We start from the raw sequence: 21731 nt of genomic DNA, 5'->3' as shown, positions 1-21731 counted from the left end.
AGAGCTCTTGCAAAGTGCTTGTGGGCTAGGCAAGGATTTGCCCTTCCTTGGTGATGATGAAGGTGTGTGACAGAGATTGTGATTGCTTAGGTTACAGACGCGTTCCAGTATAATGATATGGAGACTATTGCTGGGTGCAACCTGAATGCGTGGGGAAAGAGTTTCTAACCTAAGCAATCACAATCTATCACACACCTTCATTATTGTCACGCTTCTCACAAAAGTCGGGGCAAACAGATGAAGTAAAATAGCACCAGTAAATAAAAATAAATAAAAATCACTACTCTTGGGGCTTGTTTCTCCTATCTTCACATGGAAAAGTAATGTGTCTGACTGCTACTGCAAATGCCAGGTGTGAAAAACACATCATGTTTCAAGGGAACAAGCACGTTTTCCACCAGAAAACCTGAGTCGCCAACAAAGGGCAGTGGATGCCCTCCTGAGGAAGACAGGACTTATCGATGCTTGTGGAGTAAAAGTATTTACAACTCCGTGAACATCACTCTGCAAGTGGGTCTGTGGACTCAGCTTTCTAAGACACATCTCTAACTCTCTAAGGTGGCTTTTTGTGATGCAGATCTGTCTAACTCATAATTTCAAACTCTCGAAAGGAGAAAAATACAGCTGTAATGACCAACTTCAGCTACAGCCAGAAGATACCCCTCTCAGCCCTTGACTTGTCAAAGTGGCAGCATTACACTTGTTAAAAAGGCTAGATGTTCAGGGTCTACAAATACTTGATTCTGGCACAGGACCATGCATGCGCATGTACATGTAAACAAGAAAGAGGGGGGAAAATCCAAGAAAAATATAAGCATTTTGGAACATCATGGTTTTTACACAACAAAAATGTGTGAACAGTACAACAATGCAGGAATTATGTTTCCTAATGTATCCAAATGTCATAACATTGACATTTTGCAGTTGAATTAATCTTGCGTCCCTTGCTGATTGTTATAGCTGCTCTTAGTTTACCATGCCTGACTGATTTTTCAGATAAGCATTAAGGGATTAATAAGGTTCAGAATTGTATCTTCTTAATTATAACCACACTTTAATGTGAAGTGTGTACCTTAATCAAATGAAGCCCTTCGACAATCCATATCTCACAGCAGACGAATTTATCTGATGTAAAAGTATTGCTCGGCTCTCGGCAGAGCTGTCGGGAAATAACTGTAGAGGACTAGACCCGTGCTTAGCGTTACGCGCTGCGGGGCAGATGCTGCTGGATTCGGGGAAAACAAACGTGGGATACGTGACCGGCTCCTGCACGGGTCGGGGCCTGGAGCTCCCAGCTCAAGCAGCATCAGCACCGCGGGCTGCTTGTACCCCTGGCAGGATTCGCCACTCGAAGGGGAAGAAAATCACCAGCGTGGGGCTGGCCCGTTTCGGGGGTGAAATGTGCCGGGTTCCGGCTGAAACGCGCGGGCCCCCCGCGGGGCACGTCCCGCCGCGGGCACGGGCGCGGGGCACCCCGCCTCCTGCGGGGGCGCCGGGCGGCAGCCGAGCCCGCGGCGGCGGCGGGGCGGGGGGGCGCGGGCACGGCGGGGCTGCGCGGGGCAGCGCCGGTCGCGGTGGCGGCGGCCCTCGCCCACGGGCGGCGGCGGGGCGGCAGCGTTAGAGGGGAAGGCGGCGCCGGTGGCTTCAGCGGCAGCGGGTTAGGCACGGGCGCCTCGCCCCGCGAGGCTTCCAGCCCGGCTCGGCCGCAGACAGCGCCTCTCCGTAACGTGCCTCTGCGTTAGCTCGGGTTTCCGCGGAGGCTTTGTTTGTTTGTTTGTTTGTTTGTTTACCAAATCGCGGGCACGTTGAGCGTTGAGAGCGGAGCCGCGTCCTTATTTACTTTTTCCTTTTCACGAGGCAGCTGTAATTGCATGCATGCTGTTCAGTCGGGACAGACCGAAGAGCGACAGCGGGATCGTATTTCGTGGCAGGGGTAAATAATTAAGGGAAGTACTATTTTATTAGAAAAACTTTAAAAAAATAGCGCACTCCTCGCCCAGAAAAGCTGTGCCTGCCGCCTAACGAAATACGTCCGTTTGGTGCTGAAACTGCCACTGCGGGAGGCGGGTGTCAGAAGCGGACGGAGAACTCCGGGGGGGGGGGGGGGGGGCATTCGCAAACCTCCCTCGGGCTAGTCCAGGAGCCCCGGCGCCCCGGCCGGCGGAGCGGGGCGAGGCGGGGTGCCGGTGCCCCCGGCCCGGCCGCGGGAGGGCTCGGCGGGGCCGGGGGGGCCGCAGCGCCGCCGACATGCGAGGGCGGAATTCCTCAATGGCGCTGGCCACGCCCACTCCCGGGGAGGCGGGGCTTGCCGGGCCGTAGGCCACGCCCTCCGCGCGCACATGTGGAAGCCGCCGCTGCCCGTTCCCCGCGGGCTGGCCACGCCCCTCGGCGGTCGATTGGCTGAGCGACCCGCGGCGGGCGGGGAGGGGGCGGGGCGAGCCGCGCCGTGCCGCGCCGGGCGGGCTCCACCCACGTGCGGCGGCGCCGCGCGAGCGGGCGGCGGGGCGAGCACACACATCGCGCACGTAGCCGGCGCCTTAATCAGCGCGGGGCCATCTGCCGCCTCGGCCCATAAATCGGGCGGGGGTTGCCGGGCGCCGCTCCCGCACGGCCCCAGGGGGACCGCACGCTGCACGGGCGGCGGCGGCAGCGGCAGCGGCAGCAGCAGGAGTAGCGGCAGCGGCAGCAGCAGGAGTAGCAGCAGCAGCAGCGCGGGGCACCGGCAGCATCGCTGCTCCCGCAGCGCCGGGCCGCGGAGCGCAGCACATCCCACCCCGCCCCGGCGAAAGTTTTGCCTCGCCTCGCCTGGCCCCGCGCCGCGGCGGAGCCCCTGCCCGGCTCGGCCTGGAGCCGGCGGCGGCCCGGCGGGCATCGCCTCCCGACGCGGGCGCCGGCAGGGCAGCGGCGCGCCCGTCCCCGCAGCGCCATGCCGCTAGGGCACATCATGAGGCTCGACCTGGAGAGAATCGCCCTGGAGTACGTCGTGCCCTGCTTGCACGACATCGGCTTCTGCTACCTGGACAACTTCCTCGGGGAGGTGGTGGGGGACTGCGTGCTGGAGCGGGTGAAGCGGATGCACCGCGACGGCGAGCTGGCCGACGGGCAGCTGGCCGGCCCCAGCCGCGGCGTCGCCAAGCGGCACCTCCGCGGCGACCAGATCAAGTGGATCGGGGGCACGGAGGAGGGCTGCGAGGCCATCAACTTCCTCCTCACGCTGATCGACCGGCTGGTGATGTACTGCGGGAGCCGGCTCGGCAAGTACTACGTGAAGGAGCGGTCCAAGGTAAGGGGGCCGCGGGGCACCGGCTCCGGCCGGCCCGGCCCGCCTCGCAGCTCTCGGTGGGACCTGGCGGAAAGTTTCCGCGGGCTCCCCCGCCGTGCCGCGTCCTCGCTGTCCGCGGGTCCCTGTGGCTTAGGCGGCACCGCTCCGGGCGGCGGAGGCGCCCTGGGCTGCCCGGGGGACGCCCGCGCCGGCCAGCCACTCGCCAGCCCTCGCCGGCGGCGGGCGAGTGCGGGGGTCTGGCTAACAACGCGGCCGCGGGGCTGCCCGCTGCGGGTCCCTCGCCCCGCCGGTGCCGGCAGCGCTCCGGGGCGGCTCACCGCCGTGCCCGTGCCGGGTCTTCGCCGGGCCGCTCGGTTGCCGGACTCCGGCCGGGCCCTTGCCTGTCCCTCCGTGTACCGTCGGGGGTCGCTTCGCAGCCGAGGGGGGGGCTGCAGGAGGCACCCCCCTTCCCGGCGGGGTGCCGGAGCCCGGCGGCACCCCGCGGCTGGCTGCTGCTCGCCCCAGCTGCGGAGAGCGGGGACCGCGCCAAAACAGCCTAGCCCTGACCACGGAGGATCGTTTCCTTCGGAGAATCGTTTCAGGTGGAGGGAAAAGCTCCCTACCCCTTCCCTGCGCACGTACGCGGCTCGGATCCGATTATTGGGTTGTTTGCGCCCATGTGATAGTGTTATCCAGCGTAGTTTCGATGGTCCAACTCATGCCAGCGTCCGACAGCTGAAGAGGTTATCCTTACTGCGTTGGGTATGTGGCACAACATAAGGGATGCTCTGTTTGAGCACGGCAAACTTTTTTTGAAGAGGAGAGTTACTTTTTCTAGGCTTTCTCGCTCAGAAATGGAGAGGACACTTGTATTGTAGGACACTTGTGTTATAGGTTTCTTTCCCAATGAAGTTTATTTGCACTTGCCGTGTCGTTACTTCAGTTTGGGATAACTTGCCTTTTCTTTCCTCGTCTCTTTTGCTGTGGCAAAGCAGACTGGCTTGGAACTGAGTTTGCTTCATTGTCCCGAATGCTGAAAACATCCTCGTTTCTTTATTTCTGACTTGAATTCTATAATACATAGCACATTTTCAAAACACCCATTTCTTTTAGAGATACGCTAGAAACAGCAACGATGAAACTTTTAAAAAATTACGAAAGTGAAAAGTTAGGCATTTCTTTTGGTCCTAACTTGCCCTGACTTAAGGGGACGTGTGAGTGGTGCTGAGATTTTATTTTTTTCACAGAAAACGAAGAGGATGGTATGATGATATTTACCAGTGGCTTGGGAACACCTTAAAGCCTGTGCACCCTCCCGCCCCCCACTTCCACACAGTGGTGGGAATAATAAAAGGTTGAAACGTTTCTCCTGTGCTTAGCTCCACTGAACTACTGATCATCAGTTCAGTTAAAGCTTGGGTAGATTTGGTTTAAAATGTGAGCAGACTGGATTTCACTTATTCCTGGTGGGAGCCTGGTGTTAAGAGGTATAAATAACTGTTCTGCTTCGGCATGCCTTTAAGGTCAGCCTGGTTCTTTCTCTGGGTGACTTCTCTTTGCCTGGTTACTGCTGGAAGTGCATTGCTGGCCACCTGGAGGGGAAAAAACAGGCGTTTAAGTTAAAGTTGGACTGGAGTGAAAGGAGGTGGTCCAGTATTTGTACAAGATATTTGGAGAAAGAGTCAACTGGATGCCTGAAGGCTGTTGGCACTGGCTGGGGAGAAGGGTCTTTTGGGGAGTGACCTTGGGTTGTAGAGATGATTTTAAAACAGAGTTGTAGTGTTGTTGCAGTCATTTTTGCACAAGTAGTAATAACAGATAGGACAGAAGTTGTTTTAAAAATAGGTACCAAGCTACTTTCTATAAAGAGAGACTTTTGGCCCTTGTGCTTTAGTGTGAAAGGTGTCAGACTCCAAACAGCACATGGAAGTGCTACACAACAGTCCAGGACTGAAAGGGACTCAATAGCGTTTGTAAAACTAAATGCAGAGGAATCTCCATCAGAATTAATAGTAACATATCCCCTTACTATAATATTAAGTACCATGGATATGTGAGGCCCTGGAATAGCAGCTGCCATCAGTAACTGAGATGTGGGACACCTTCAGCAGAAAGATTATTCCTGTGACTGTATTGGGTTTGCATGGCAAGGTTTTGGTAGCAGAGGGGCTACAGTCTACAGTGGTGGCTTCTGTGAGAAGCTGCTAGAAGCTTCCCTTGTGTCCAACAGAGCCAATGCCAGCCGGCTCCAAGATGGACCTGCTGCTGGCCAAGGCTGAGCCCATCAGCGATGGCGGTAGCACCTCTGGGATAACATATTGAAGAAGTCCTCCCCCTGAGGGGGACTCAGGAGTAAAGCTGAGCCTGGGAAAAAGGGAGGGGGGAAGGTGTTTTAAGATTTTTTTATTTTCTCATTACCTTACTCTGATTTGATTGGTAATAAATTAAACTGATCTCCCGAAGTTGAGTCTGTTTTGCCTGTGGCATTAACTGGTGAATGATCTCTCCCTGTCCTTATCTTGACCCGCGAGCCTTTCGCTATATTTTCTCTCCCCTGTCCTGCTGAGGAGGGGGAGTGATAGAGTGGCTTTGGTGGGCACCCAGCACCCAGCCAGGGTCAACCCACCACACCAACTGACTACTACAGTGCATGCAGGTTCCCATGTCACCTATAGACATTTCCCTTCCACCATTAAACCTGTCCATTTTGCTTATCTTCTAAAGTGTTGTGAATGCATACACAAAAATCCCAAATTTAAATTCAGGTTTTTTTTAATTTTTATTTTATCTGCTAGATTATACACGTAAATGGGTGCCCAAAAAACTTCCATGGCTTAACATCTGGAGGGGTGTGGGGTGTTTCTGAGCAACTGGACCAGAACTTCTTAGCTGGACATGTGCTATTATAATTTATTGTTTTGGGATATAGGTATTAGATGGGGCTAAGAGTCCAGAGCAATTTGTTTAAAGTGTAAGCCTTTGGCTGCATGGCTACATGGTAACTCTTGTCATGGAAATGAATTTATGTAATATCAGTCTTATCATTCTTTAGAGCTTTATGCTTTTAAAACAATAGTATGACTTTAATCTTCAGCCTAAGTGTTGGAAGAGAGGGAGAGGTTTGCATAGTAAATGAACTTCTGTCAGCTTAGTGTGATGTGCTTATGTTTTTTTTGTAGCTACACAAACATAAGACAAGAATGACTTTTGTCCAATAAAGGAAGCTTTCCTTGTAGCTACATGAGGGAAATGAGCCAGGATTTTGCTGTTTCCAAATGACTTACTTCCAACAGCATTACAAGAAAGTTAAGATTGCATCAAAGAGAATGGATGGAGGTAAAATTTTACAAGGGTACTGGATACTCTTGAGAGCTGATAGTTGACATTCGAGGGCTGATCATGAAATGTAACCTTTCATATTTAAAGACCAGTGATCCAAATCTATCTTTGGAATAAGTCATATTTAAAAATATTAGCCGACATGGCTAAGTGATCAAAATAACCAAATAACGTTCTTCTAAAGGACTCTTCTGTTGACAGACCCAGTGCACTGCTTGTTGGCTTCTTGCATTTGCCTCAACTAGAGTTTCCATCTTCTAGTAAAATAATACCATGGTTCTCATTTTGTAGTAGGTAAGTAGCTAAGGATCTCACCAAGGCATTGTTGACCCAGGTTGAGTCCTCTCCTCAGTGTGAGAAGATTCACATTCTTGTGCAGAGGGACATTCTGGCCTGAGGACAGAGGTCTGACTGGTTTTGAGGACCTGTCTCCACTCTGCTGGAGCTTTCACACTTGGTAGAGCAAAGCTGTCGGGTGGTTTGGGCTGGGAAGTGAGGCCACAGCTTGGTCTCCACGGTCAGTCACCTGGAGTGCCCCCGGGTCAGGTGGTGCTTCGGGGACTGCGGGTGAAAGGGTGATGCGCTGCAGCTTCTGACTCCTCAGGTCCCAAAGTCCCTTCTTGGGGGTGAATTGGGTTTTGCAGGGGCTTGAGGAGATGGTGGAGGTGATGCTGTCTGTAAAAGGTTTGAGCTCACTTGCAAATGAATATTGCTCTGGTGCAGATGTGGCACAGGGACCTGCTGTGTATTGTAAAATTTTCCAGGGGGCAATTACAAACTTTTGTAGGTGGTGAAATGTCTGCCCTGTAGAAAAATAATCCCTGTATTATAAATAAATCAAAACAACAACGTTAAAAAAACCCTTCCCAAAACAAGGCAGGAAAATACTCCAGAAGAGAAGCCGTTTGAGAAATTTCTCCTTCAAGGCATAAGACAGGAGTTTTTTTTTTAAGTTAGAAGCTGCAGATGTGCCAGGTGCTGTGGAGTTTGGGATATCCATCCCTTTGGCAGCCTCAGATGCTGCAGAGCCTGGGGAGCCCTGGAAGTCCCTCCTGTGGGGAGGCAGGGCACAGGGGCTGGCAGGAACTGGGTTGGCTGGTCGGTGTGTGGAAATGTAGAAGCTGCATTCGCAGCGGGGTGCCTGGATAGCTGCTCTGCTGCTGAGCGGCTGTGGCTATTCCACCTTTCACGTTTTGCCTCTGCTGGAGAAGGGCAGCTCTCCCGTGGTCAGGCAGGGTCCCAGAGTGATGCCGTCAGCACCTGGTGCCCTGGGCCACCTCGGCTGAGTCAGTGCTTGACCTGCTGCCAGCGGGCTGCGTTGGTCCTCACGGGAGAGGGGTGGAAGGTACTTTGAACTGGTGTGGCTGCGCCTTGTGTGGACTCTGCACCCGGTCCTGACATCAGCGTGTCCCGCTGTGAGTCACTGGTACCCTCTTGCGTGCCGTCATGCATTGAAATCCATGTCAGGGCTGCCTTTGGGGACCTCGACCTCATCTTGTGCCTGCTGGACAAGAGTGAGCCCTGCTGGTTAGAAAATGAGGCAAGAAATCATAACCCTAAGAGCTGACTTGTGTTGAAGGAAGCCCATGACTGATGTTTTTAGCTCAGAACCCAACTGCTTGCATTCAGTGTCAAGTATATGGCCTGAAGTTAAAAAAAAAAAAGTGTTTTCAATATGAGATGAGTTAATTTAGAAGTTCCTGTGGGATGTGGACCCACTTGAAAACTTGCTTCAAAATCTTTGTGTGGTCCTTTCACTTTTTTTGGATGTTTTCTGCATCCTCCGCCTGTAGCCATGACTCCTCTCTGCTCACCCCACCCTGGTGGACCCTCCCTGACTGTCACAGGAGAAGCAGGTCTTTTGTGGTGGTACTTCATGGCTAGTGAGTGTTTGCTGAAAACCAGAGCGCGTCCTTCTGCCTACCACACAATGGGGTGTTCTTAGGTAGCTGTTGAAACCTGGTCTGTCCAGCAGGTTGTTACCAAGATTTCTGTTCCTGAGTATTGAAGAAATGTGTGAAATGTCACAGGCTTGGGTTGAGTGGTTTTACCAAGTCCCTCATAACTCAGGTAATGTATGAAGAAAGAAAAGTTCTGTTCTATAGCATTCATTCTATCCTTTGCAATTAAAACACAGAGTGAAATAGTGCATTTTCTGATTTGAGGTGCAGATGTAAGGAGCAGGATAACAGAAAACTGGCTATAGAGCTGAAGAACAATACGGCCTATAGAAATTTACTGGTTTATTATATGTTACAGAGGGTTTTTGATACTTGTGTAGCAGCATGCCTTGCAATTAGTTTACAATGGGAGGTCTGATGAACACCACCATCCAGAAGAAATATGCATAATTTCTTTTCCTTCTAATCAAATGCACATGTTCTGGCATAATGGGTAAGTTCAAATCTGTTCTTCTGGCTGGCTGCCGGCAGAGTCCAGAGCCACTGGAACTGTAAATACAACAGGCAAGTCGTTTTATGATATCAGACTGAGGAATTCAACGTTGGCACAGATCCTAGAGCGGTTGCTTTGGCTCGGTGTCAAAGCTGATGTTTATATCTGTGTTTGTCAAGCAAGATTAGTTAGCCTGGTTAATTATACACAGGAATGTATAATTTTTACTTGACAATCAGAGCACTAAATGAGTATAAACCTGGGCATATTAGCTCTTGTTTTTGTTCTTCATCAAATTATTCTCAATGACTTTTTGAAACTTTCAAAAGATGCTTCTTCTCTGAAAGAGGCACTCAGAGAATCTTTCAGGTTGCTGCTTCACTCAGCAGGGACAGGGTATTGGAGAAATGGGTCAATATTTTACAGACAGCGATGCACATATCTGTAAGTGGGTTCAGAAGCGCGGGTAGCCTCTATGGAATGGTGTTTGAGCTCATACTTGGGTGTTGAAGTTAAAGCAGTATGAATTTGGTGCCTGTTATGTATCATCACTGTTGAGAACCTGACTGTAATGCATTGGTAGACTTATTCCATGCTAGGCAGTGGAAAAAAATGTCGTCTTAAGTGTGCGTTACACCAGAGCCTTTGGCAGCCAGGTGGCTGCTGTTGGTCCTCCTTTCCCTCTCTTGTGGAGAAGTCTGTGACTACCCAGCGAGCGATCGTTCTTACACCGCGTTAGGAGCCTGTCTGTGTGCTTCACAGTCATAGTTGCAGAGGAAGGCAGAAGGTGGCTAATCCTCTAACAGAAGGGGAATCAGTCTGAGCTCTCAGGCAATGGAGTGGTCTGTTTATCCTGACTTTGTGCACGTGTTTGTGGCATCAGGGCAGGTTACTTGCCTTTTTTTCATATTGTCTGTAGTTTTGCGGTCAGGCAGCGCTTAATGAGTCTTGTTAGACTCTGGAGTTACACAGTGATGGCAAAGCAGTGAGGTTTTCCACAACCTGTCCCATACTAGTAGCACATTTTCCTTAGTGTCGTCTTATCCATTGCACTGGTACCAGTCCTTTCCAGTACCACTATGTCAGCTCTTAAAGCCAGGGACTTGTGGTGGTAGCCCTGCTGGTGTGCCTGCTAATATCCCTGTTACTTGCAAGCCCTAAGTACGTATGTGTCTCGCTGTTTTTGTGTGAGGACTCGTTGCTCATTAAATGTCAATGTAAACCTTCCACAGGTGTGTGTGGGGATGGCAACTGTAATACAGGTGGCATTAATGCCTCTGGGTGCGGGGAGTGTTTGTCCTTTGGACTGGTGGGGGTGTGTACAGCATTGCAAGGCACAGTATCTTTGGGAGAGCCACTGGGGAAAACGTCAAGATTCGGAGTTCAGTGCCCCCTCCTGCTGAGCTGGCATTTTGGGAGGAAGGGGAGCTGGTCCTTGCTATTAATATTTGTACACAGCCTTTTCCTAAGGTAATTATTAATGAATAATTCAGTTCATTACAGCTCACAGCTAATAACAGTATATGTTTAAATGGAGATGCATTGATGCTCATAACACTGATGCAGGGCAGCATGTACACAGTAAAAGTGAACTTGTTTCTTTGCATTAAGGATTCCAGCTGTCTGTGTTAATCCCAGTGTCTTTATTTGATTTCACAGTAAACTCTAGTTTCTTTGACTTCCAAACTTATCTGGATGGTGGCTTAATGTAATACAGCCTTACCTTGCATGTTGCTTCCTGAGCAATTTGCTTGATTTAGCATGTGGAAATGTCTTCTCCCTCTTCTTTCTCTCAGGCTGCACAGTTTGGTGTCCATCCCCCCCCCACCCCGGGTGGTGGTGGTGGGGATGTTCAACAGTGTCTGTACTCCGTCAGCTATTCCTTTCCATATGTGGGAGGGGTCGGATAGAGGGATAAGATAAAACCACAATGACCAAAACATGAATGCATTTTTAATCAGATGAAATCTTGATGTTTGCTGAACAGGCTGGACACACTTGAAAGAGATCAATACTTTTATCAAATGCTTCAAGATGACTCTTACAAAGTCAAAAAGTACTTTATCCTTTTTTTTTAGGTATTCACTTTTTAAAAAGTTTTCTTCTGCTTCTGTTTCAATTGGATTGCCTTTTCCTGTTGTGTAATAGGTCAGGGGCAAGTGGTGCTTTGGCACCAGCAGGGCACATAGCGCTCATCCGTCTTGTGGTGGATGGCTTGTGAGAATGAGGAGGTCAGGAAGGGAAGCCTGCGAGTAAGTGTTGCCGATTTTAGATTTATGGAGAAGGAGGATGTGTGCATACCAACTCAAGGGAATCTGAAGCCCTGGATTGGATTTATCATGACTGTAATCCTTCTGTCACAAAGCTGAAGACTGAAACAACATTGTTAGAAAGCTGCCAGCAACACAAGACTCCCTAAGCTTCTGTGAAAAGGTTTTATTGGATTAGTAGAGGAGCTCTCGGGTAGAGGTGTTTTGGGAACTGCTTCTGGTACCTGTGCCTAGGGCAGCTGATGGCCCCTGTGGTGGGCTCCAGGGTGAATAATTGATGCATTGACACAGAACGTGGGGGGGCTTGACAGAATATTTTGATTATATTTTGATTGATGCATAACATTCCATAGCAATTTGTTTTAGACCTTTTATTGCTTTGAAAAGAGATGACAGGGAGTTTGTCAGAAAAGCAAGAAGGTGGTCTCTAGCTGTTCAGGCAGTGAGGTGGAGGAAGAAAACAGATGAAGAAGGCTCATGCCAAGTAGACTATCTCCTACTGTTTAAACTATTCACAGGCATGTCGTCCCATCAGCATACCACTCCTGACTGTTCCTGCAAGTGATCTGGAGATAGCTGTAAGCCCCATTTCCCCTCCATCACTCACGCATATGCATCTACTATCTCTTAGTGACAGAAAGGAGCCTTTCGCTACAGTCATTTTTCTCTTGTCATTGTGTTTTGATAAGATTAGTAGACAAAGAAACTTAGTGCCACCATGCAAAGCACTTAATAGAAAGTTGATTAAACAAGCTACTTGTTACTCTGATTTTTCACAAATAAAGTAATGCAAGAGATTTTACTGACCGTAATGGTTCCATGGAGGCTTACTAAATGTTCATGCCATCAGCCACCCAGTTTAAAATGAATAGCATAAATTGCAGGAGTACAGCATAGCACACTATCTGCACAGACTGGAAGCGGTTTGTCCAAAGCTTTGTCAGCTGGAAATGGCAGGGTAGCCATGTCTTTGGCCAAACATCAGGGAATTGCGTCCTACTTTGTAGCATAAAGATACCCATTTTGAGTCTTGTATGTATCTAGTTCATATGAATCCTTTGGTCACAACAGACTTTTCTGTGCTTTCTTTTTGGACCTGAAAATCCAAACAAGAAAAATGTTTGCATTTTTCTTGTCTGTAAGTCATAATAATAATAATGAATCACTGCTTATGTCTTCTTGCACTGTCATTTTTTATACAAATTGACAAGGCAAATGTTTTTAAAGTTTTGGCCCCAGTTCAGCAATTCACTTAAGTACTTTTTTTTTAAAGGCTCTTTGAAATCAATGGGACTGAAGCACATCCTTTGGTGCTTGGCTTAGGCTATGCTAGAATATGTTTAGAAAACTTCAGGAAAAGTTGCAGTGATTTCTTGTGCCACCCTCGGTCTTTGTCTGCATTTTGTCTTAGATTTGAAATACGGGCCATCTTTTACGTGATGTCTTGTGAGGGAGCAAAGAGCCTTACTTCGATGGAAGTTATAGATAGCAGTTGCGATTCTTATCTGATCTTTGCAATTGACTGTCTTGCAGCAAACCTGTCTTATACTATTAACAGTAGCAGTTATTCCAGTAATGCATACGGGGAGACAGGTGCTAGTCAGTGCAGGCTGGGAAACACCACCCTGAATGGCAAAAGCCTGGGGTACGAGGCACTGTTGGACATCAGGCTCCGAGACGGTGGATGCTGGCACGGCGCCTCCCGACTGGCCCGAGGCTCCAGGGAGTGATGAAAGTCTCTTGCACACAGCCACTTGCTGGACCATGCAGGTAGAAAAAGAAATGCAGAACCAGGAGAATTGGGGAGAGGAGATATTAAAAAAAAATGTGGGGAGTGGGGAAGTGTCAATTAGCCCTCACCTTGGCTGTTCCTAGGTTGTTAACAGTCTTAGGGTGTTGTGCTTGCTGATGAAGGCTCTGTGTGTAGCTGCACCTTCCCCTTCTGATTTCCCATAGGGCATCTGGTAGAAGTGGTTTGAGAAGTAGAAAAAGAAGCTTCACTGTAAATGCTGTAACATGTCCTGCTGTTAAGGCGTGTAAACCGTGGCATATGACTAGATGTGCACAAACAGGACAGGGTCCCCCAGGATGTATCGATAATTCTGTTCTTTACAGTATTCACCAATGTTTCCGCTTCCCTAAATTAACTTGTTCTCTGTCTTCCGTTGTCTGTGGAGCATGTGCATGGTGTCTCTGAAGCAGGCCAACAGGAAGGGTCACTGCCTGGTTGACTGTTTTACAGACTTCCTCTTCACGGAGGAGCAACGACAGGATTTGCAAACGCCGGTCCTCATTGCCAAATTTACTATAATTCAACATTTGATGGTGGTCAAAGGCTGAAGTGTCAAGGTTGTGCATTTTACCATTATATTTCTCAGTGCATAACTTGACGTCTAACTGGTGACCTAAAGGCTCAGTGCCAGTCTGACACAGTGATAATTTCTTGGCAAGGATGAAAATGTAGTTGACTTGTTTTTTGTTTCTTTTTCTTTACACTTACCTAAGATGTCTGCAACTGAAACAAATACAATTTTTTTTTTTCTTAGTTTACTTTTGTCTTTTGCTGGCACTTGGTTAAAAACCTGTTTCACTGCTTGCTTACCACCTGTAGAAGCTATTGCTGCTAATTATGAGCTGTATTAGTACAATGTCTTAGCTGCAGTTAGGAGAGGCACCGGTTGTGCCAATGGTGACCATAGCTATGGGCAGATACAGTACCTACTTCACCCCCACACCTAAATATGGATATATACTGCTATAGCTCTGACTTGCCGCCACATATCTGTACTGCCTTCCCCCTCTGCGTTTCCTACTGAGAGAAGCACTTACGCCCCACACCTAGCAAAGCCAGCTGCAGCCTCTCACCAAAGGGTTTCTTACCCCCACTCTTACCACAGCCTGTCATGCCTGTGCAGCTGCCATATCTCATCGCCATCCCACAGAACAGGAGGCACAGGGATGAGGGCTGCTTCCTCTGGCTGCCCAACCAGCTGGCATCCTGGGAGAGCAGCCCCTCTCCAACCTCCAGTTTGGGTCACCCCCAGCTGCTCCTGTGGTGGCTCTGAGTACATGCTGCTCTCATCACACTGGCTGCCAGAGAGGAAAGGTTTTGGAGAGGAAGAGGAAAAAGGAGGGAACAGAGCCAGAAAGACCACTCCAGGCTTTCTGCATCCTCAGGAAACATCCTGAACCCACACCAGAGAGACCACCTCCCTGCTCAACAGTTGCTGTGCTTCCTGCAAAAACTACTTTAAATGCCGAAGAACGTCCTGAACTGGGTCTTGAGAAACCTCTCAAGGGCTGTTGCTTCAGTGAGTTGCAGTGGGAATGGTTGGGTAAGGCTCCAGAGGGGACTGCGGTGAAGCAGAGCAGCAGGCGCGAACGGGGCCGGAGGGGAAGCTGGGGAGGGCACCCTTCAGGCATGGCTGTGTCCCTGTGCAGGACCACTGCCCTGGCTGGCGACTCAAAGCTGGTGGCAGCAGCTGTAATGCAGCCAGCCTGTAGGGTTGGTCTCTTCTGTCAGATGGTGGCAGCATAAATCCATGGGAGAGTCTTGACCAGTGGAAAAAGAAAAGTGGGAATTCAGCAGCCAGTGTTCAAATCCGTAGTCTGATGTTGCCTCACAGCTGGGTTTAGGACCAAGCTTCCTTGTCTATGAGCTGAGAGCTTTTGTGAATAGCTTTAAGGTGTGCAAATGTAAGGCTGGAGCTCAATTTGTTGTGTGTGTGCCTGTCTGTCTTTATGCATGCTTTCTTTGTTCAGAGTTGCCTAGTTTTTGTCTACACGCCTCTTACTGGTGCAAGTACCAACTGTGTAGGTGGTGCAGAGGGCAGGTACTACAACACTTAGGATTTATTTATTTTGTTTAACTGAAACATTTTTATTGTCTAACCTTAGAACAGGTGTATAGCTATATTATTACAAAAGTGCCTGGAATCTGAATAACTTGTTTCCCTTCCTGTGTGGAAAGATGCTGTGTCACTGTATGCACATTCATCCCCTTTAATTGCACCCACACTAGAGAGATTGTACCGTTGTAATGTACATGTGTAGTCAGAGCAGTACAACTTCATGTGCATGCAAAGCCTTAGAGGTAAAGACTACATGTGTTGCTTAAGCATAGCAGAAATTATTTTTGATGGTAATTTATTATAGGTAATTTTAATGAGTTTTACCCATAAATATTCATGTGCACGAAATCCTATGCAGGAATAAATGTGCTGTTAGCTAGGCAAGGTCCTCTGAAAAGGTGGTGGGGGAACAAAAGATGGGTGGAGGGTGAGTGAGATGGCTTCCTTCCGAAGTTAACACAGGAGATAACTGGTCTCATCAATTAGCCTTAATTTGGTGCTACTGCTGTGATAACAAACACTTGAGAACTGTTCCTCTCTCAATTTACATAGCACAGTAATGTCTCAGCAGCCTCAGAAGCCCAGAGGGCTCTGACAGTTTTGGGAGGACCCTTAAGGCATATTTGGGGTACCCACCAAGTGTGATGGTGCTAGTCTAAACCCTGCCTCCCTCTCTGGCAGCAGAGAGACTCTCACTGAGCCAAAAAGGATGAAGAAAACCATCTCCCCAGTGTGGTGCTGCCTCCGCCGTGGCGGGAGTGTGCGAGGCCACGAGAGGTGTCCCAGGTGGTGGCAGCGGTCCCAAGGAGGGACCATGCTGTGCAGCTGGGACCTCCCTGCCCCCTTGGCACATTGGCTTCGAGGCAGTGGCTTGTCACCTCCTCTGCCTGCAGGTGCCTGGGGTGCCTCCTGTGAGCCCCTGAAGCAAAATGCTCCTGGTAAGCATTAGGGGTGCTGCCTGCTGTGTGGGAGCTGATAAAGTCTTGTGGGCAGCATTGCTCACAATGCCTTGGGCCCACAAGCTAAAAATAAATGAATAATAGTAAAAAAGGGATGTTGGCCAGCTCGGGCAACTGTGACACCAGCAAAACAGAGCTTTGCCTGTGTCATGGCCGTCTTTCCTGACCTTTATTAATGCACCCACAAGAGCATCAAAATATGTAGAGTTCTTTAAATGTTGCAGGAAAAAAGAAGTGGTGTAATCCTCTGGGTGATTAGTAGCAGAACTGAAAAGGTCTTAAGTGCTGACAAAGAATGAAAGGCTAGAATATTTAAGGAACTATCAAATTATCTTTCTACCACAGAGATGAGGATATTCCGCAGAGGATGTCTGTGCTTGTTACCATGCCTTTATTCCCTGCTGAGAACCTGAACATCCAGGGATGGTCCTTACAGATTTCCTTAATGAGCCTGCACTTACTTATGAATTTGCTTTTCTGCGGGGGTGGCGCTTGTCACCATGTCCCCCAGGACTCATTACAGGGGACGCTTTCTCTATCTGCGTTGATTGCTTGCGATGCTTTCTCGTTAGTGCAGCTTGTCCAGATTTGGTTCTTCGGGGAGAGGAGGGGACTGAAATAGTTTTCTGAGTGATGAAAGAAAGAGGGCTTCAAGAACAAGCAAAAATAATCCTAAAATTTAATTAAAGAGAATATTTTTTTTAAAGTGTGGGAAATAAGCCTGTGTGCTTCTGTGTGAGTGTGCAGCAGGAGGGGGAGGGAGACCAGTAAGAACCAGAACAGAGAAGCGCCTTGAGTGTGTCTGTGCTGCAAGCGTGGGTTTCCCCTCTTCCCTCCGCAGCCTCTCTGTGAAGCGTACTCTGGAGTAAAGTTTGCGTTTGATCGCCGATCGCCTCACGCTCTGCACGTAGCACTGTCGTTAAGCCATCATCTCGCTGGCCTGAAGCCAGGGCTCGGCAGCACGGGGTGGGCAGTCTTTCTAAACTGAAACAGCCTTTATTGATACATTGATGCACTGCGCATGTTTACAGCTGCTAATTGGAGACTTAATCTGAATATCCTTGACTGAACTAATTCGCTGGCAATAGCCTTTTAAATTTCAGGTCCTGCCGTGATGGTATGCCTGCTCTTCACAGCATGCTAGTCTCCTCTGAAACTGTATTGTCTCTGTGTGCGTGCAAGGCACGACGACCGAGTAACGTTGCAGCCTAAAATGTAGTTTTAGGTCAGAGGAGGATGTAAAATAAAAATCTTACTTGATTTTGCCATTGTAGAATACAAGAGAGGAGCACTGGGCAACTGGAGAAAAGCATTAACTGACATACATGCAGAAATATGTAAATTAATTAAACATAGAAGAAAGGAGGTTAATCCTTTTAATTATTAGAAGAGACAAAGATGCTCACTGCAAGGACAGTTGTATGGCAGTTATATGGCAATTTAGGTTTCTTTCCTTAAACTTAAACAGTATTCTGCTTTTTCCTGGCCATGCCAAGAAGCTGAACAGAGAATTTGGGTGGTGGTCTGAAAGCAAGAGGCATTATTTTACTTGGCTTTAAAAAAAAAAAATGCAATGTAGACAGCATACAAAGGAAGATGAATACCTGGGACACTCTTGCGCAGGAAACCACAGGTCAGATTTCTCTCCTCAGAAGCCTGGAGAACTCCCTCAGTCAGGTCCTTTTGCAATTTCCTGAATTGCCCCTTCACTTTAGGATCCCAGGGAGTATCCAGCAAGGGGAAAGCTCAACAAAACTCACCACTGTCTCCAAGGCTTGGTTCACAAATGCTCGCTATTCTCTTGGCAGTGGCGGACGGCCACCGCCAACATGAGGCATGGCTGTTCCATGCCTTCCCACTTCACAGCAGCATTGCTCTGGCAGCCAGCTTGAGCTTGAAGGGCATCCAGATTTATCTCTAAGTGGGTGTTCTGCTAAGAAAAGAAATAAAAAATAGTCATGAGCCGAAGCTGTCCTTCACATTAATAGGACTCTTCAGGCCATGAAGAACTAAATTTTGTTGCCAATCATTAGAAAAGCTTCCTAAGCCCCATCACAGATTCATTTAATAGGGAACTCATTTTTACAGCAGCATCAGTCTGTGATCTAGCTTCCTTACAGACAGATTCCATAAGATTTGAAAGCTTATTAGGGGCTCCTTGAGCTACCACTAGATAACATGCCAGTCATCAACAGCTGTGTGGCATGGAGATACTCCATGAGCAGAGCGTTCATGGGTAATTCTTTGGTTCTACCCTTGGTTCCAGAAGAAATCTACTAAGCAGGAACAGTTTTCTATTTTATGGTAATTAGAGTAATATCAGGTAATAACAGCCTTTTGGTTGGTAAGCAAAGAGAAACCAGTATCTTTGCATCTTTTTCCTGCAGATGAGAGCAATATTCTTTCCCACAATTCCCACTTTCAGGCTGTTCCTCAAAAAAATCTCCAAAATGTGCCTCAATGCACCTGGAAACAATAACCAAGCTAAAATGGTGTGTATGAAAGACCAAAATAGAACAAAAGGGGAGAGATGACCTTTCCAGTTCTTGGAAGATCTGAATCTGATGATCAAGGTCGCATACATGCAGGGAGAAGCAAGTACCAGACCACCTGGCTAAAATACTGTCCATGAAAACAGGATTTTTTGTACAGTTATAAGTACTTGCCTGGCAGGAAGGTACTATTTAAAAAAAAAAAAGGTGGCGATGGGCATCGTGAAAACAGCATTGTGCTCCTGAGATGAAAAATTTTGAGAATGGATGCATTTTCACTTGTGTGGCTGTGTCTCTAGCCATAGAAGTGTCTTCCCCTTTCCTCTTGAATTTTCAGGGTTGCTGATATAACACCAGACCAAGGAGCAAAAGTAGCTGTGATCATGTCAATCGGTTCAAGATATAGTGCTCCAGAGATGAGTCAGCTACCAGTACAGGGTCATATCAGCCTTTCATATCTTGGTTGCCATGCCTTATTTGGCCCTTCAGCAGACGCTTGTCACCTGCATCCAAGGTACCTTCGTCGTGTAGGGACTACTTCTGCAAGCGAATGAAGGAAGTCTTCAGCAAACTGTGCTCGTAGCTGAGTTTGTAGAGTTTGATCTGCTTTGTGTTTCATGAAAGATGGTAACTGCCCCAGCATTTTTATTGTTATTTCTGTTGGCTTTTTTGCTTTTTAGATGTCTTCTGTATGACTTTGGTTTAGGCCTCTGTATGAAGATGAAAGTTGAAGTGAAAAGGTGCAGGTGACTTGCCCTGCCAAATTCTAGCCCTTTCCCCAGTGTTTCTTAATTTCTAAAAAAAGACTTCTTCCTCACACTACCTTTCCCTCTCTTGCTTCCATCCCTGAGCAAAAAGTTGATCAAAGAGAGGAGGCTAGGTTTAGGTCTATAAATCCAACTGCTGTTTGACTGAAGACTGGTAATCAAGTTATGGATGAGGAAATGAGGTACTGGTTTCTCATGCAATGCTGCTACTGAAGCCCATTTCATGTTTTGCGTGACTGAAGCAAGCAGGGTTTCACCCCCCTTGGAACTGATGATTCCCTTTCCAACAGGCACGAAGCTAATGTCTCTGATATTTTGGTGTTTTAACATAATTTTCTTCCCTCTGTTCCCTCCCATCTCTATGGAGTATTAAATTAGACCAATTTCCCTACTTCATGCTTCAGTATAGCAGTTGAGTGTTTTAACTTTTATAAATTCAAACAAACTAATATTTAATAATGTTCATGAATATTTTATACTTAACCATTATAAGCTACACAGTAGAAAACACTTGGGCACAATTGGGTGCAACAAGAAAGTACTTAAGAAACACCCCGTTGTGCCTGTGTGTCAGACAAGCCTCAACTGCGAATCTCTTGTCTTTGATCACGAAATGTCAGACTACTCATGTTCTTTTAATGTAGAGCATGCTGTGTGCCTTTCCCTTTCTGGCTGTACAGACTGTGCATGTCTACAAACTAAAATCAGGTTGAGTACAATATGCACTCAGACCTAAGTCAATCAAGTGAATCCTGGTAGTCCTAATTTCCTAAAGTCTGGTCAAGTGATTTTTGTTTGCGCTTTAGTTCAGGACTGAGAACCACATATTGGACTGAAATTTGGGATACCTGGAAGTGTGCAGCCAAATAAAAATGTATCTGAAATCTATAGTGGCTATAGAACTGTTAATTCTTATTAATACCTTGGTTTTCTAGACAACCATCATAGTGATATTGTAGATCAGTATTGCTTTGTATGTATATAGTACCTTTAATCTAACAGACTTTACAAGTAATTTCTGAACGTAACTATTTGATGTACAAGCTGTATGCAGAGACGATCTATACTAGGGATCAAAAGTAGTAGCTGTTCAACAATACACAGGACAAATCTGGTACAGAAAATGGAAGAGCATATTGTGGAGTCTTTAGCTTAATCTGCAAGGGTGGTTGGTGTTGGCAGGATAGAGTTACGCAGGTCAGAATTTTCTCTGCTGGTTGCAAAGGTCATACTAGTTCTGAGAGGAAAATACGGGATCAGTATAGGGTTGCAATACCGCCTGTACAGTCTGCACTAGGAGTACACTGGGGCCCTGGCTTAGTGCTAGCAGGCACGGAGAGCATCTCCTTCTGACCTGCTGTCATCACTGCTTCCTATTAAGCAGTGTTCGTTTCCACTTATGAGTGTTTTCTAGCTAAGGTATTCTCTGAAGCGTTTTGTTCCAAGTATCAGTCCACTCCAGCGCTGCTTATTTTATGAAATGTAGCAGAATGATGCCTCACAGCATGGTCCTGGCTATCAGCTCAGAGATTTTCTTTTTCCCCTTGCTAGAAGCACTGGGAGGCAGGCAAAAATCCTCTCTATGGAACCGTTGTTTTTTATCTGCCTCCAAACTTTGCTGATGTCCTGCAGTTTGACTTGCAGATTTCTCTGGCTGACTTGGGTGTAATACTTAAAGACTGAATGATGAATAACTTATTTTTGCAAGCTTCTGTGCAACATGGAGTTTACTGATGATTCCTGGCTCCTTACTAAAGCTGGTAATTACTGCTTGTTTAACTGGTCGTTGATTTGCACTCTCTTGGGAAACCTAACATCTCTGAAAATGACAGTGCAGAAACCGCAGTCTTTATGATTTGCTTTTCATTTTCCAAGTTTTGTAGGCTTTAATTTACAACTGTCGACTAGACCACCAGAGCATTGGTCTTCAAACTATGGCATGTGTGTGTGCGACTGCAAAGGCATGCATCTGTATATCAGAGGTTTTAACTGTTCAGCTGTTGTTTAAGACAAACTTGTCTATTTTAACTTAAAATAGGGGGGGGGGGGGGGTCATTGCTGAAGTTTGCTCTGAGTGCTTACACCGGGAAATTAAGCCAACTAGCAGCCATTGCAATGGATTGTGTTGCAAAAAAAAAAAAAAAAAAAAAAAAAAATTAGGTACATTCCTGCTTATTACTGCCTGCTATAGTTAGTTTAGGTTTGGGGTTGGTTAATGAAGGGAGATGCTTCCGAAAACAGAGTGTGCTCTTCTGGACACAATAGCCGAAGAAGTATAGGAAACATTTTTTTACTGACACTCCGCTTGCTCACCTGGTAAATGATTTGATTATTATGATCCAGCATCCAGCTTTTGTAGCTAGCCCGTGCACTAAACTGGCAAATGCCAGGGTTCAC

The 21731-nt window shown here is 47.6% G+C and overlaps 1 protein-coding gene across 1 annotated transcript in view; it reads left to right on the top strand.

The window, feature by feature from the left end:
* The first annotated feature begins 2499 nt into the window (after positions 1 to 2499).
* EGLN3 (egl-9 family hypoxia inducible factor 3) overlaps positions 2500 to 21731 on the top strand; it is a 32084-nt gene continuing 12852 nt past the window's right edge. Inside the window, exon 1 of the mRNA XM_087747155.1 lies at positions 2500 to 3283. Coding sequence (XP_087603281.1) covers positions 2927 to 3283 — 357 coding nt within the window. The 5' untranslated portion in view covers positions 2500 to 2926. The remainder of the gene's footprint in view (positions 3284 to 21731) is intronic.

Source organism: Nipponia nippon, unplaced genomic scaffold (assembly GCF_047370975.1).
Source record: "Nipponia nippon isolate SJK-2023a ecotype South Korea unplaced genomic scaffold, ASM4737097v1 scaffold_11, whole genome shotgun sequence".
NCBI classification, from domain to species: domain Eukaryota; kingdom Metazoa; phylum Chordata; class Aves; order Pelecaniformes; family Threskiornithidae; genus Nipponia; species Nipponia nippon.
This window is presented reverse-complemented; position numbering and strand designations above follow the sequence as displayed.